The sequence below is a fragment of the Sinocyclocheilus anshuiensis genome, unplaced genomic scaffold, assembly GCF_001515605.1.
Source record: "Sinocyclocheilus anshuiensis isolate Anshui unplaced genomic scaffold, SAMN03320099.WGS_v1.1 scaffold230, whole genome shotgun sequence".
Lineage (NCBI taxonomy): Eukaryota > Metazoa > Chordata > Actinopteri > Cypriniformes > Cyprinidae > Sinocyclocheilus > Sinocyclocheilus anshuiensis.
In genome coordinates this window covers 1135847-1150742 of record NW_015546034.1, presented here as the reverse complement: position 1 = coordinate 1150742, position 14896 = coordinate 1135847, and the positions used below count along the sequence as shown (strand labels likewise).

General features: G+C 36.2%; 1 protein-coding gene across 1 annotated transcript in view; it reads left to right on the top strand.

The window, feature by feature from the left end:
* Positions 1-14896, top strand: part of LOC107698795 (neurexin-1a-like) — a 205323-nt gene that overhangs the window by 90698 nt on the left and 99729 nt on the right. The window contains exons 9-10 of the mRNA XM_016499899.1: positions 4173-4629; positions 12331-12714. Of these exons, the coding sequence (XP_016355385.1) occupies positions 4173-4629; positions 12331-12714 (841 nt within the window). The remainder of the gene's footprint in view (positions 1-4172; positions 4630-12330; positions 12715-14896) is intronic.

Sequence of the window (14896 nt, the reverse complement as noted above, 5' to 3'; positions counted from 1 at the left end):
CCCCCCCCTTTGTGTGTGTGTGTGTGTGTATGTGTGTGCATATGTATAAATATATATGTGTGTGAATGAATGAATGTCACCTTACTTAAATGCCACTGCAACATACGTATATTTTATCATTTGTCTTAGTTACTTTTTATACATTTGACTGACGTCAGTTCTGTGCTGCTGCCTCAGGAGGCTCTTTCTATAGGATGTGTCCCAGTACACATTATGGTTGCACTGCTCGCTCTGCCCTGTATAAACTCGTAGCACGTCACGTACACCAACAACTGAGGGAATTATTTATCAGTCGCCACGGACTCAGGAGTCGAAACACAATGGCAGAGTTGAAATGCATTCATTAATTAACATTGCTGATGAGGTTTCCTCACATCTGAATACTGTTAATTTGAAAATGGGTCACAGATCGTCAACAGTGACAGAACTAACAAATAAACAAAGAGTACGACAAATAGGATAAATAAGTAAATAATACATTTAATGAAATACATTCAAATCACTCAGTTTCTAGCAATATTTGATAGGTCTGCGTGACAGATCACTGGTCCACTACCTCACATGCTCTTGACATGAGCTATCTGTGATCGTAATACTCCTCAGAGGAAAACTGTAGAGAACACATTGTCTCATCCATCAGCTTCCATCCTCCATGTTAGACTCGCATCCCTGTGGAATGGGATGTCCTCTGATACGCCAGCTGGTAAAGTAAAGAGCTGTTCTGACTGCCAGGAAGTCGGAAATGCTTTTGATGTTATGAACAGACATTAAAAGCCAGCCATTTTTGTTTTGTATATAGATAAATTAATCTTTAGCTCACCTCGGTATGCTTGTGAAAAGCAGTTAAATTGTGCTGATTGTGATTGATTTATGAAACAGGGAGACAATGAAGCCTTGCTCTTGGTTGAACTTAAGGTGCTGTAGCTCTTGGTGATTCATTCATTAACCTGTAGACCCACAATTAGTGAGGGATGCTCACTGGCATTTACCTTGTTAGTCTATTTATCATGTCCAATCTTACACAGTGTAGCTCAGTGGATCTCAACTGGCTTTTCCTCAGAAGTAGTTTTTTCATTGGTCACCATCTGACCCAACACAGAATCAAAATTGTTTATCGCACAAATGTAAAAAAAAAGAAATCTAATAAAATTGCATAGTTTTGCGCATGATTTCGATAGATTAGGGTATGTTTTGGAACGTGCAGAATTATAAACATGACATAGATTGAATAGGAAAATGTAAGTTTTAAATGATAAAAATAATAATAATAAAACATAATATTAATTTATTAAATTTTTTAAATAAAATATTTCATTTTCATACTCATGTTGCCTTTTTACATTAAGATTACCTTTGATGTCATCAAACCCTCACCTAAAGTTAATCTTTAAAAAAAATGTATAACTCAAACTCAAAATTAATGTTAGTTTTTTACACTGTACATTATAATATCGTGGCATCTAAATTTACATTTAACTTTTAAAATGATTGACTTTAGTTTTAGTTTAGTCTTTTATTTTTAATTTAGTTAGATATGAGTGATTAATGGTTATTATCCGTTGAATGAAGATAATTCTCATCAGTATCAGCCTTAATTTTAATAGTGATGCTTCCCTATACTTTTTTTTATAGGCATAATAGTTTTATTATTTGTATTTTTAAAATTGTAATATTATTTATTGAATTTTTTATTTGTATTTAGCATTGATTTTCTTAGCTGCCTGCAGCTCTCTTAGAATAGACCTGAAACCAGTTTGTGAGAACCTAGTTTAGATGTAAATCCTGGTTTTAGACAGAGGCATCTAATGCGTCAAATAGACAGTAATACTAGTGCCTTTCTTAATGCAAATGTAACACTTTAAATGCTTACAAATTCTTTCAAGAGGCACAAACATGACGAATTTTGGAAGCATTGGAACAGTGCAGACTCGCCATTTGTTTCCCTTCCCAGCCTCCAGCCTTCATTTCAAAACCAATCCACAAACAATCAATCAGTGTCAAAACATGAAAGTGCAGACTCGTGTAAGCTGTGGTCTGTTGCCACGTGTAGGCGTTTGGTGTCTCTTGTCTGCGCTAAGGCGCTATCATTTCCACAGATTAGCAGCAGGCCTGAGGTCATTGACCTGTGTTAACAAACACTCCAGTGCTTTGAACTCATGGACAAGAATTCATACTAAGAGGATTCTGAATGGATTCTCTTCTTGGTTCATTCACAGGCTTTACTGGCATTAAAAGGATGACTGTGCGTAGGCAGTACAAGGGACCTTTTAACATTTTATTTTGTCATAATTTTGCTTTGCAAAGGTCATGTTTAATATTTTCAAGTGTTATGAATGTGTGTGAGGTACATCGGTGTGTTTGTTACCATACGCGAGTAGTTATTTATGCCGAGGTTGATTTATTCAGGCGTTTAGAGCAGGGTGCACAGGAAGCCCATTCATCATTAGTGCATTTGTTTTAATGCACCCCTCCTCTCAGGGGCATTTGGTCAGTGCTTTCCAGGCTCCTGATCATTCAGATCAGGTGGCATAGACAGATGCGTCGTCCTCCACCTGCTGTCCCTGCCCCTAACCTCTCATCTGTAATGCGCTCTTCTCCGGCGGCCATGTTGTGCAGTGTTTTATCACAGATCGCTTGTGTTTTTCCCCCGTGTGAGTTTATGAAGCAGGAAAAAGCAGGGGGGGGGATTCACTCCTGTGGCCCGTTAATGGCTGGAAAGGCTCTTGTGCCTGCCTGTGATTGGCATTTCTGAAGCATCATCAATAAGCTTTTATTGCATCCGCATACCATTATCTTCTTCCTGGCAAGGGCTCAAATGAAATCGAAACTGAATTAAAAGAGGGTTATCGTGAACACTTCACAGTTTGGTGCTGGGGTTTGTATCACAGGGTTTTGGCCTTGTGGAGGAGAGAGGGAAAGAATTGTGCCCCACATTTTGAGAGGGCAGAAAATGCTCTGCTATTTGATTCCATTCGGATTGAATAGTAAAATGACACCGGGAAGCATGAATGATTACATACCCACTATAGCACAAGATAAATATAGTCTAAGGATATGCACTTTTCATTTCGAGACACCAAAAGTGTGAATGTCAAAGTTTCTTTGACAAAGGCTTCACAAAAATGACACATTTGAGATGTATTTTCCATACAAATGTATTCAAAATGAGCGTAACGACTGAAGTGACAATTTATTTATTTAAAATGTAGAATGATGTATTTTTATTTATGCTGCAATATCATGAGTTTTAATCACTGCATGGATGCCAGAGGAGACTGATATTTATTTGTTTCTGTCAAAAATGCACCAGAAAAAGGCAAAGACATGATGTTTATTGCATAAATAACCCATCATTATCAGTTACCTCTCAAACTAAGCTTTTAGTGTCACTTTAGTGTCATTGAACCTGCTTGTGGTTAATGCAGTAGTCAAAGAGAGGATTTCACATTTAGTCAAAAAAACACACATTTAGTCAAGTGGAGAATGGAGTTCATCAATACATAGACGAGTACAAGTAGATAGAATGTAGATTTTTATTTATTTATTTATTTTATTTTATTTTATTTTATTTTTTACATACAAATGTTTGGAGGACCAAACCTGCAGAAATTACTAAATAAATTCATAAATAAATATATAGATAAATAAATAAATATAAAAAATAACCTAATGCATAAAAATAAATATAAAAATAAAGTAAAATAAAAAATGTAAAAAATAAAGAATATAACAAATGAAAAGAGAAAATCATAAATAAAGTAAATAATAAATAAAGATAATAATAAATAAAGAAAAAAGGTAATAAATTCAGGATTAAAGTTTTGTTTACAAATTAATTATATTTATTTTAATTTCTGCAGGTTTGGTCCTCTATACAAATGCACATATTACATGTAAAAATTAATTAATTAAAATAATACTAACAAATTATATTTAGTAGCAGCTCCAATCAGAGTCGTCACTATAGGTTACTGGACGTCTTATACACTTTATTGATTCAGGTCCTCTTGGTTGAAATTGCAATAATATTGGAACAGAGTTTAACACTATTAATATATTAATATTAATTTCAACCTCCTGTCCAACACTCCTAGCATTATTTGGAATACACAGTAACATAAACATGGTATAAAGTGTGAATTTTTTTTGTTAACTCACTGGAAATCTTCTCTTTTCACATAAAGGTTGTGTACAAGAACAACGATGTAAGGCTCGAGCTGTCTCGACTGGCCAAGCTAGGCGACCCCAAAATGAAGGTGAGCGGCGTGGTGGCCTTCAAATGCGAGAACGTGGCTACCCTAGATCCTGTCACCTTCGAGACACCAGAGTCATTCATTACCCTTGACAAGTGGTCCGCCAAAAAAGCCGGTTCCATCTCCTTCGACTTCCGCACCACTGAGCCCAACGGCCTTCTCCTCTTCAGCCACGGAAAACCCAAACCGCAGCAGCAGAAAGACCCCAAGAGCCCCAAAACCTTGAAGGTGGATTTCTTCGCCATTGAGATGCTGGACGGCCACCTGTACCTTCTGCTTGATATGGGCTCGGGCACCACCAAAACCCGTGCCGTCAACAAAAAAGTCAACGACGGGGAATGGTACCACGTGGACTTCCAGAGAGATGGAAGATCAGGTAGAATTTGGTTCTGTTCTGCTAATGTATTTTCGATGTATTCAGTGTATGGTTAGATGCTAGCTGGTATTCAAGGTCTACGAAAATATTGACATAGCTGAGACAGCAGCGTTCTCTCAAGCTCGCGTGAACACAGTCATAACCATGCCTTCTGGAGCACACTGTCAGGCAGGCATTTGAATATGAACAGGACCCGCAGTCCTTCCTGTCTTCCTCCTCCTTTCTTCCTCTGTCTTCTCTGGCATAGTTGCCATGGAAACCAGATTTGGTTTCCCAAAGGAGAGAGCGAGTTTGTGCACAGCTCTGCCAAGTAAAGATGTTCATCCCTAACTCTCCCGCTATTCCCCTTTTCCTCGCACGTCGATGCCGTTTGCCTGGAGTCAAAGGAACAGCCTTTTTCTGTGAAAAGGTGGGAAAAGGCTCTATTGATCCGTGGTTATTTCGAATCTCTCATCTTCTCTTTCCGGATATAGAAACGCCAGTCACCTGCATTAGTTCTGACATACACTGTGAGATTAAATTGTGAAAGTTATAAGAAGAAAATTAAATAGCTTTTGGAGCAATTATAAAATAAGATTTCTAAAGCAAGAGTGATATTTTTGTTTCATGCCAATACAGTATTCAATTGGGATTGGAAATGGTTTCGTTAGGAGCGCAGTTTTTTTTTCCACGGTTTTAAATTGTATTTTTCATCAAATCATTGTTTTTATCCACGGCTCGGTTTGATCTTATTCTCCAGGCTTTATTGCTGCACAATCCACTGGCTGTCATTGTGAGTTCAGGCACAGTTTGAAAGCGAGAATAAACCTTTTCTCTTAGTAGCATTTCATGGGAATCTGAAACACCATTGACAGATGGGACCTTGCATTTCAAGCCTGCAGAATGAGCTGTGTCACTCTCCCGCCTGCGTGAATTGCCTGCCTACGCAAGCCGTTTGATCATATATGGGCAGCCGTCCTAGTGCAGGGTGCGCGTGTGTGTGGGCATGCTGGTGTTTTTTGCGTGCGTGTATGCAAACATGTACGGTTGTGCGTCTGCATATGCATCTATTAATGAGAATGTACATATGTAGACATATAGATATACGTCAGGGGCGTTTTTGTGCCTCCACAAAAAAGTAGGATGAGAGAATACAGAAATTTTCTGAAATATGAGGTTGGGTAGTGTATAAACCACTTATTTTTCTAAAGGGACAGGCAGCCAGGCCGCAAATTGGCCTGAATGAATGGGTCAAACTGGTGGAAATGGACAGACTAAGTAGAAAGTAAACACACCCACTCAGATATCACCACTTTCTGTCATTTCTGAATTGTAATGAACTGGAAGTGATCTATGAGTGAGGCTTTAGTGACCATTTAGCTCAGTTAAATGAAAGCTGCATTTCCGTGCCTGCGACCGACATGAGACCTGCGGTGTTTACAGAGGATTTGTTGACTAATGGTCCAAAAAGAAGGTGACTATTAATAATAATAGCCAAACATCAGTTACCAGTAACAAGCCACATGAGTTATGCTTTTAATACTATACTACTGCAGTGATTACTTTTGAAGCAATGATTAAAAAAAAAAAAAGTTTAAAATGTTTAAACTTTATGAGATTTGAATGTGATTTGGCTTTAAAAAAAATAGTGCAAAATCATTATCTCTATCTTTATCTTTTGCATCGACAAGTAATCAGTTCTGTATCTGCATTCATATAGAATCAGTGTGTCAAAACTAAATGAAGAGCCCATTTTTAACTCTGTTCATTTATACACTACAATTTAAAAGTTTGTAGTTTATAACTTAAGTATTAGTGCTGTCAAACGATTAATCGCGATTAATTGCATCCAAAATAAAAGTTTTTGTTTACATAATATATGTGTGTGTATTGTGTATATTTATTATGTATATATAAATACATATACATACAGCATATATTTTGAAACTATTTACATGTATTCACATATATATATTTATATTCATATAATTTATATCATATATAAATATATTTAATATATAAACGTTACATATATTTCTTAAATATATGCATGCATGTTTGTGTATTTATATATACATAATAAATATACACAGTACACACACATATATTATGTAAACAAAACTTTTATTTTGGATGCGATTAATCGCGATTAATCGTTTGAAAGCACTATTAAGTGATTGATTTAAAATATTGATTTTTCTCAATGTTTTGAAAGAAATCCCATATGAAGACTTTATCAAAACTAAAATGCAGTAGATACAGTAAAAATTTGAAAATTTGTACAATTTCATGTCACGTAAACTTTTGAATGGTGGTGTAGTTTCCATATAGCAAATTTTTATTGTATACTAAAAGATTTACTCTTTTTTTTTATTGCAACCTTAATGAATTAAAACTGAAAAAAAAAAGGAAAAATAGAAAAAGTTATATCTCACTCTGAAGGTTTAAACATTAGTATAGATATAGCAAACAGTTGAAATTATCTTAGAACTTATCTTAGACCAGTGCAGTGCATTTTTTTCTCTGTTAGAATTCGGCATTCATTTTTTAGCTATTTTTGAGCCTTTCTGAATAAGATATGTGGCTTCAAGCACATCCCTAAGAAATAGTATGTTTATATAATACATGCAAAAAATATAATAGCATTGATTGTTAGTTGATAGTGTAAGATAAAGTGCATTCCATATACATGTCAAGCCTAAACCATGAAAAAATCAAATGAACTGAAACATGAATTTACATTGGAATGAAAAAAAAACAAATGGGACTTTGCCTCCTTTTTCAAAAATCCACTCTACTCCACTGGTGTGTGTATATTTGTGCGTGTGTACATAAAGTAAAACCGGCCCAGCATTAGGCCATGCTGTGTAATCACTGAGCAGAGTGAATGGAAGTCGAGATGATGGAGAATGCTCATTACTGATGACCCAGGGGGAGATGTTTGGCTGCTGTTTAGGGGTACAGTCGCCAAGTGCGCGACACAGGACAAGATAATGTGTGTGTGTGTGTGTGTGTGTGTGTGTGTGTGTGTGTGACAGTGTGAGTGCGAGAGGAGGAGAAAGTGCCACTATGCCTCATCAAATCCACACAGACTTATTACAGGCTTAGAGGAAAATGAAATTCTTATTTACTAACACTGTTAGCATGTTACAAGTGGCATCTCTGCAGTGATGTATCAAGCGGAATAGAACGGAAAGCACTATTTCAGCGTATTTGTCGAAATGCTTGGCAGGGAACAAGTTGCACGGAGCATAATTATAATTTACTGTGCCACCATGTCTGGCCATTTAGTGTTTCTCCCGGTTCTTTGGGTGTGCCTGTGAATAATGAGTCAGATACAGGAGGCCGTAATCAGTCTATGGAATCACATTTAATCTCAAAGTGAATTTTTCTCCCTCTCGAGGTATGTGACGCAGATCTGAGCTCAGGCCCAGAGCTCTACATCACAAACTGGAAAGCATAGCAGAACGATACTGCAGCTATTCATTCAAATCCCACAATAGCCATTAATGATGAAAATAAATCACAGATCTGAGAACAAATACATCCTTTACTGGAGCTTGGCACTAATATAAATGCACATACTCACTAACGGTCCTGCTGTTTTTTCCTGTGATCTATTCACAGACGAATTATAATGAAAATTCATACATTTTTGGCCAATGTTTGTTTAGATTTTAGAGGCATTTAAAATCCAAGTTAGCATTTGCAGACTGACTTAAAGTCACAGGTCACCAAAAAATGAAAAGTCTGTCATAATTAACTTGCTGTTTCAAACCTGAATGACTTTCTTTGATGTGTGTAACATAAAAGAAGATATTTTGAAGAACTGTTTTTTTCCATATAATTAAAGGCAGTGGGGTTCAAAACAAACAGCTCTGTATTGTGTATGTGGTCCCGGTATTCCCTATGTTATAAGGACCAAATATCCCCACAAGGTCAAAATTTACTGGTATTACTATCCTTGTGGGAATATTTGGTTCCCATAATGTAGGGAATACCAAGACCACACACACATATGAAGTACAGTATGTAGCTGTTTGTTTTGAATCCCACTGCATCAGATTATATACAGTTTTCTGTGATGGGTAGGGTTAGGGTAAGTGAATAGAAAGTACTGTTTGTAAAGCCTATATGTAAGCCTATGGAATGTCCCAATAAAACATGGAAACCCAATGTCTGTATGTGTGTGTGTGTGTGTGTGTGTGTGTGTGTGTGTCGATAATGGATAAGTAAAGTCAATAATTACTCCGAGGTGAAAAATGGCAACATCACAATCAGTGTTCAATAATTAGTTAACAGGCCTGTCTTAATTACTGAAACAATTAAGGTCACTGACTGATCCTCAACAAACAATGAAGTATACAGTAAATAAGTCCTAAAAGACCACCACTGCATGAAAAAAGATCCCATAAACCAGCCACATAGACATACCAAACACATCTACAATTATGAAAACTGCTTGTTGTCCAAACATTGGTCAAAATAAGTCTGCAAGTCTGCAGTTATATATTTTTCTTTACTAAACCTTGCACTTCCATGAGATGTGCGTTTGCTTTAGTGCTTCGTTAAATGAGCTGTTCCTTTAACATATTGCATGCCTCGCAGTACCACCTCCAGCTGACCCCTCGGTTACATTCACACTAATTTGCCTTTATAACAGAAGCTGCATTTTTGTCACTAAAGGAACACGGTTTTGGCACCGAAAAGGCGGCATCTTTAATTCTAAGCCGCCTTTTATTGAGTTTGGACTCAGTGTTGGACACTAATAAACAGGATTCAGCAGTGGCCAGCGCTTAATCCCTGCCTGTTCTCTCCTATCTTGCCAGTAATGGCTTTTCTTTTGTAACTGCCTTCAAGGCTTGAATAATGGCAGTGCACAGTGGTGGAAAATGAGAAGGAAAATTCTGAATTGCCGGCTGCGTATAAATGCCTGTTTGTTGGAGTCGCCAGGAAAACAATGAGGGTGATTATGGAACTCGTGAAAGTGTTTTAACTGAATGAAAGACTCGCCTCACCTGAGAGTACTGTTTTTTTGCTCTTTATATTAACCACTGTTGTAAAAGCGGTATTTTAGACATAAACCATAAAAGAAGAGGGCAGACTGAAACATGTTTTGAAAGGATATACAAATAATTTGTGAGAACCTAATCAGTCACAACCAATAAATTAGATATGAATAGAGCTAAGCGTTTATACTGTTATATGCCCTTTTGATAGTGATGACTATCCAGTGAATCTGATACATATTGTCTACTGTTGCTATGGAGACAGCTTTTTGAATCTTTGTCTTTGTGTAAGGGTTTGCACTGTGAGTTCAGATGAGAATCAGATGATAATATGAAAGCATGTGCACATATATGAATGTTAATCACTCTATAATGTTTTTGTGACTGTGAGGCCCCATTTCCAACAATATGTAACATTTCAATTATTACTATACACATCCAGTATTAGTATACACCCAATATAGTACTGTACAGAGAACTTTATTTTACAGATTCCCACAACAAAAAGATGTTTGTGATGAAATAAAACTAAAACTATATTATATTATATTATATTATATTATATTATATTATATTATATTATATTATATTATATTATATTATCTGTCTTAATTACTGAAACAATTAAGGTCACTGACTGATCCTCAACAAACAATGAAGTATACAGTAAATAAGTCCTAAAAGACCACCACTGCATGAAAAAAGATCCCATAAACCAGCCACATAGACATACCAAACACATCTACAATTATGAAAACTGCTTGTTGTCCAAACATTGGTCAAAATAAGTCTGCAAGTCTGCAGTTATATATTTTTCTTTACTAAACCTTGCACTTCCATGAGATGTGCGTTTGCTTTAGTGCTTCGTTAAATGAGCTGTTCCTTTAACATATTGCATGCCTCGCAGTACCACCTCCAGCTGACCCCTCGGTTACATTCACACTAATTTGCCTTTATAACAGAAGCTGCATTTTTGTCACTAAAGGAACACGGTTTTGGCACCGAAAAGGCGGCATCTTTAATTCTAAGCCGCCTTTTATTGAGTTTGGACTCAGTGTTGGACACTAATAAACAGGATTCAGCAGTGGCCAGCGCTTAATCCCTGCCTGTTCTCTCCTATCTTGCCAGTAATGGCTTTTCTTTTGTAACTGCCTTCAAGGCTTGAATAATGGCAGTGCACAGTGGTGGAAAATGAGAAGGAAAATTCTGAATTGCCGGCTGCGTATAAATGCCTGTTTGTTGGAGTCGCCAGGAAAACAATGAGGGTGATTATGGAACTCGTGAAAGTGTTTTAACTGAATGAAAGACTCGCCTCACCTGAGAGTACTGTTTTTTTGCTCTTTATATTAACCACTGTTGTAAAAGCGGTATTTTAGACATAAACCATAAAAGAAGAGGGCAGACTGAAACATGTTTTGAAAGGATATACAAATAATTTGTGAGAACCTAATCAGTCACAACCAATAAATTAGATATGAATAGAGCTAAGCGTTTTTACTGTTATATGCCCTTTTGATAGTGATGACTATCCAGTGAATCTGATACATATTGTCTACTGTTGCTATGGAGACAGCTTTTTGAATCTTTGTCTTTGTGTAAGGGTTTGCACTGTGAGTTCAGATGAGAATCAGATGATAATATGAAAGCATGTGCACATATATGAATGTTAATCACTCTATAATGTTTTTGTGACTGTGAGGCCCCATTTCCAACAATATGTAACATTTCAATTATTACTATACACATCCAGTATTAGTATACACCCAATATAGTACTGTACAGAGAACTTTATTTTACAGATTCCCACAACAAAAAGATGTTTGTGATGAAATAAAACTAAAACTATATTATATTATATTATATTATATTATATTATATTATATTATATTATATTATATTATATTATATTATATTATATTATATTATATTATATTATATTATATTATATTATATTATATTATATTATATTATATTATATTATATTATATTATATTATATTATATTATATTATATTATATTATATTATATTATATTATATTATATTATATTATATTATATTATATTATATTATACCAAGTGGAAGTAATAAACAATTATTTTGAATATTATTTAAATAAGTCTGTGCATTCCAACGCTTTGAATACATTAAATAAGTGCATACCTTAACCAGAAATTATGCTAACGATTTCTCAATGTGCCGAAGGCCCAAGTTTTGTCCTGGGCTTCCTATTTTTTCTAGCTCCAGTCTTGTTCATAACTCATATTTTTGCTATTGACATCTACATCAAGCTGATTTGATCATCCGCAGAGCCATTTTATACTCGACACATACCTACAAATGCAAAACTGACAAATCAATGCTATAGGCGCTGTTCTGACAAATGGTGACAAAGTGTTGCTCTGAAATCATCTTTCACACTTCCAGGCTTAAACATGAATATACAGTAGCTACATCATTTCAAATTTACTTTAAGGAGACTGAAACTGAGAGATTTCTGTCTGCATTGTGTGCTTTGAAAGCAAAGGGGGGTTTATTTACAGAGGAAAGGATGAAGGATAATTTCAATACCCTTAAAGAGCCTCATTTGCATAGTCCGCAATTTGCATATATAATTTCTCATTAAAACTGAATCAAACTTTTTAGAAGTTGCTGAAATGGCATCTAAACATCAAGTTAACAAAATTAAATTTGCTTCTCGTGGTTTTGTGACAGGCACCATTTCCGTGAACTCGATCCGTACTCCCTACAACGCTCCCGGTGAGAGTGAGATCCTGGACTTGGAAGACATACTCTATCTGGGCGGCCTGCCAGAGGACCGTGCTGGTCTGATCTTCCCTACGGAGGTCTGGACTGCGCTCCTAAACTACGGCTATGTGGGCTGCGTGCGAGATCTGTTCATGGACGGCCAGAGCAAGGACATCCGGCGGACAGCAGAAGCCCAGAGAGCAGTCGGGGTGAAGCCGTCCTGCTCTAAGGAACCTCCCAAACAGTGTCTAAGCAACCCCTGCCTGAACAGCGGCACCTGCAGAGAGGGCTGGAACCGATATGTGTGTGACTGCTCAGGGACGGGCTATCTGGGACGCTCCTGTGAGAGAGGTGAGTACCTGTATTTTGCATGTCGAGTCAAGATTTGGTGTACTTTTGATGTAAGTAGGGTGACCAGATTTCTCATGGTTCAATACGGGACACGTGGGGTGGGGGTGGCGTGATATATGACCACGATATGAGAAATAATATTTCATAATATCTCAATTATATATATATATACATACACACACACACACAAAGTTATTTTTTATATAAACATAAAGAAGCAAATTACAAACCATAAGACAAATACAATAGATACAAATTAATATAAAAAACTTGTTTTTCTAATACAGTAGGTTTAACGTATACATTTATTTTACATCTTTTTTTTGTTTGATTAACATTAATGAGACAGACAGGTAGGGTATTTAATGCTGTCCCTTTAAGACCGAATGAATGTAATATACTGACACATACTGACACCCACCTGTTTACGTTCACTTAAGCTATAACCGACTGTATTTACATGAGATACTCCACACAGTGGACATCTTTACAGCTATGTGTGTATTTGACAATTTTGGCGCAAGAAGAATTGATATCGCGTGGCCGAGAGAGTGTTTCTGTTGTGACATTCAGCGTGATTCCGCCTGTCCTTTCTTCACTTACTGCGTGCGGTTAATCGATAACGAATTGTGATTGGATGGTAATTTTGTTCTACGACAAGCGTAGTTACCTTTGACTAGTCTGTTTGTCGTGTGACAGAACACTTCTACTACTCGCTCTGATCACCCAGTCGTAAAGGAATTTTGAAATACGGGACAAAACGTGATTTTTTCAAAATACGGGACTGTCCCAGGAAAAGCGGGACGTCTGGTCACCTTAGATATAAGCTTGGCTTCTATTTTTGCTGTGTTGTGCTGGGTAGTTCCACCCACATCAATCTCATTAGCTGTGTTTCCATCCACCTATTTTTGTGCTCATTTTGGGACATCGCATAAAAAAAACACTGGATGGAAAAGCCAAAATGTGCATGAATTCTAAAAATGCGCATAAAAAACTTGCGCTCAACTAAGTTGGATAAATGTCTTATCACATGAGAAAATGTGCACATAAACTACAATGGCAACACTTTTCCCGAATAAATTCCTTAATGCGCATCAAAAAAGACATGTGACTTTGCAATGGGACTGCATGAAACTGGACCAACCAATAGACCGATCTCATTGCACAGCATCTGAAATGCTAGTTTTGTCATTCTAAAATGCTTGTGCAAAGTTATAATTAACTCTCAGAACTGCGTTCCCAAACAGCAGGCTCTGAAAATAAGATAACATGACCGTGTTTCATCTGTGTGCTCTGAAGCTCGTAATTCAATGTATACATTTATTGTAAAATTATTATATACAGTGCCTTCTCCTACTGAAGCAAATTTAATTTTTCTTTGTGATATTTAGTGCAACTTAATATTCGTAAATTTGGATATAAACATAGCTATTGGTGTAAAATCCAGCTTCACATGCTAGTGGCCCCCAATAGTATTCAAACACATAAAATGTATGAATTTCATTGTATTACATACAAATAAATTAAATGAAGAAAAAAAATGAATAGGTGTGATCTGAAAACAAATGATTTTAGATTTTTTTAACCAATTGCATGAGAGTGGTTTTGTTTTTAGTTAATTGTTTATTTTTTAAAACCTAAAAAACTGAAATCTCCACTTCAGTAGCACTTACTGTATGTACAGTAAACTTTCTACTTTCTAGGTTTTAACAGAGGGTTTTGTTCATATATCATTCGCCTGATATAATTTTAACACTTTATTCCTTAAAAAAACATGGTGAGAAGTGTTTTCTACTAGCTGTATTTTCTGATTTATGGAGTGATAAAAAGAGGTCTACTCTGTAAAAACATTTAATATGTCAACAAAATGAGAGGGAAAAAATGAACATATCTTTATCCAGTGTTCAGAATTCTGTTCTGGAAATGTTTGCAAATCAGTGCATATTTAATTACACAATGCCTCATTTGCATAGTTAAACATAACATTGCAGGAAACTTGTCATACAAGACAAATGTCTTAATGTACTGTGATTAATTTACTGCTGATATCTGTTAGTTTAAATGTTTATCCGATTCAACTTAAATGCTTTGTTTAAGAAGTGCACCGTATTTCTCAGTGTTTCCCCTCGGTTTACGGCTTTTGGGGGGGGGGGGGGGGGGGCCTTTTTTTGTGGGTAAAAAA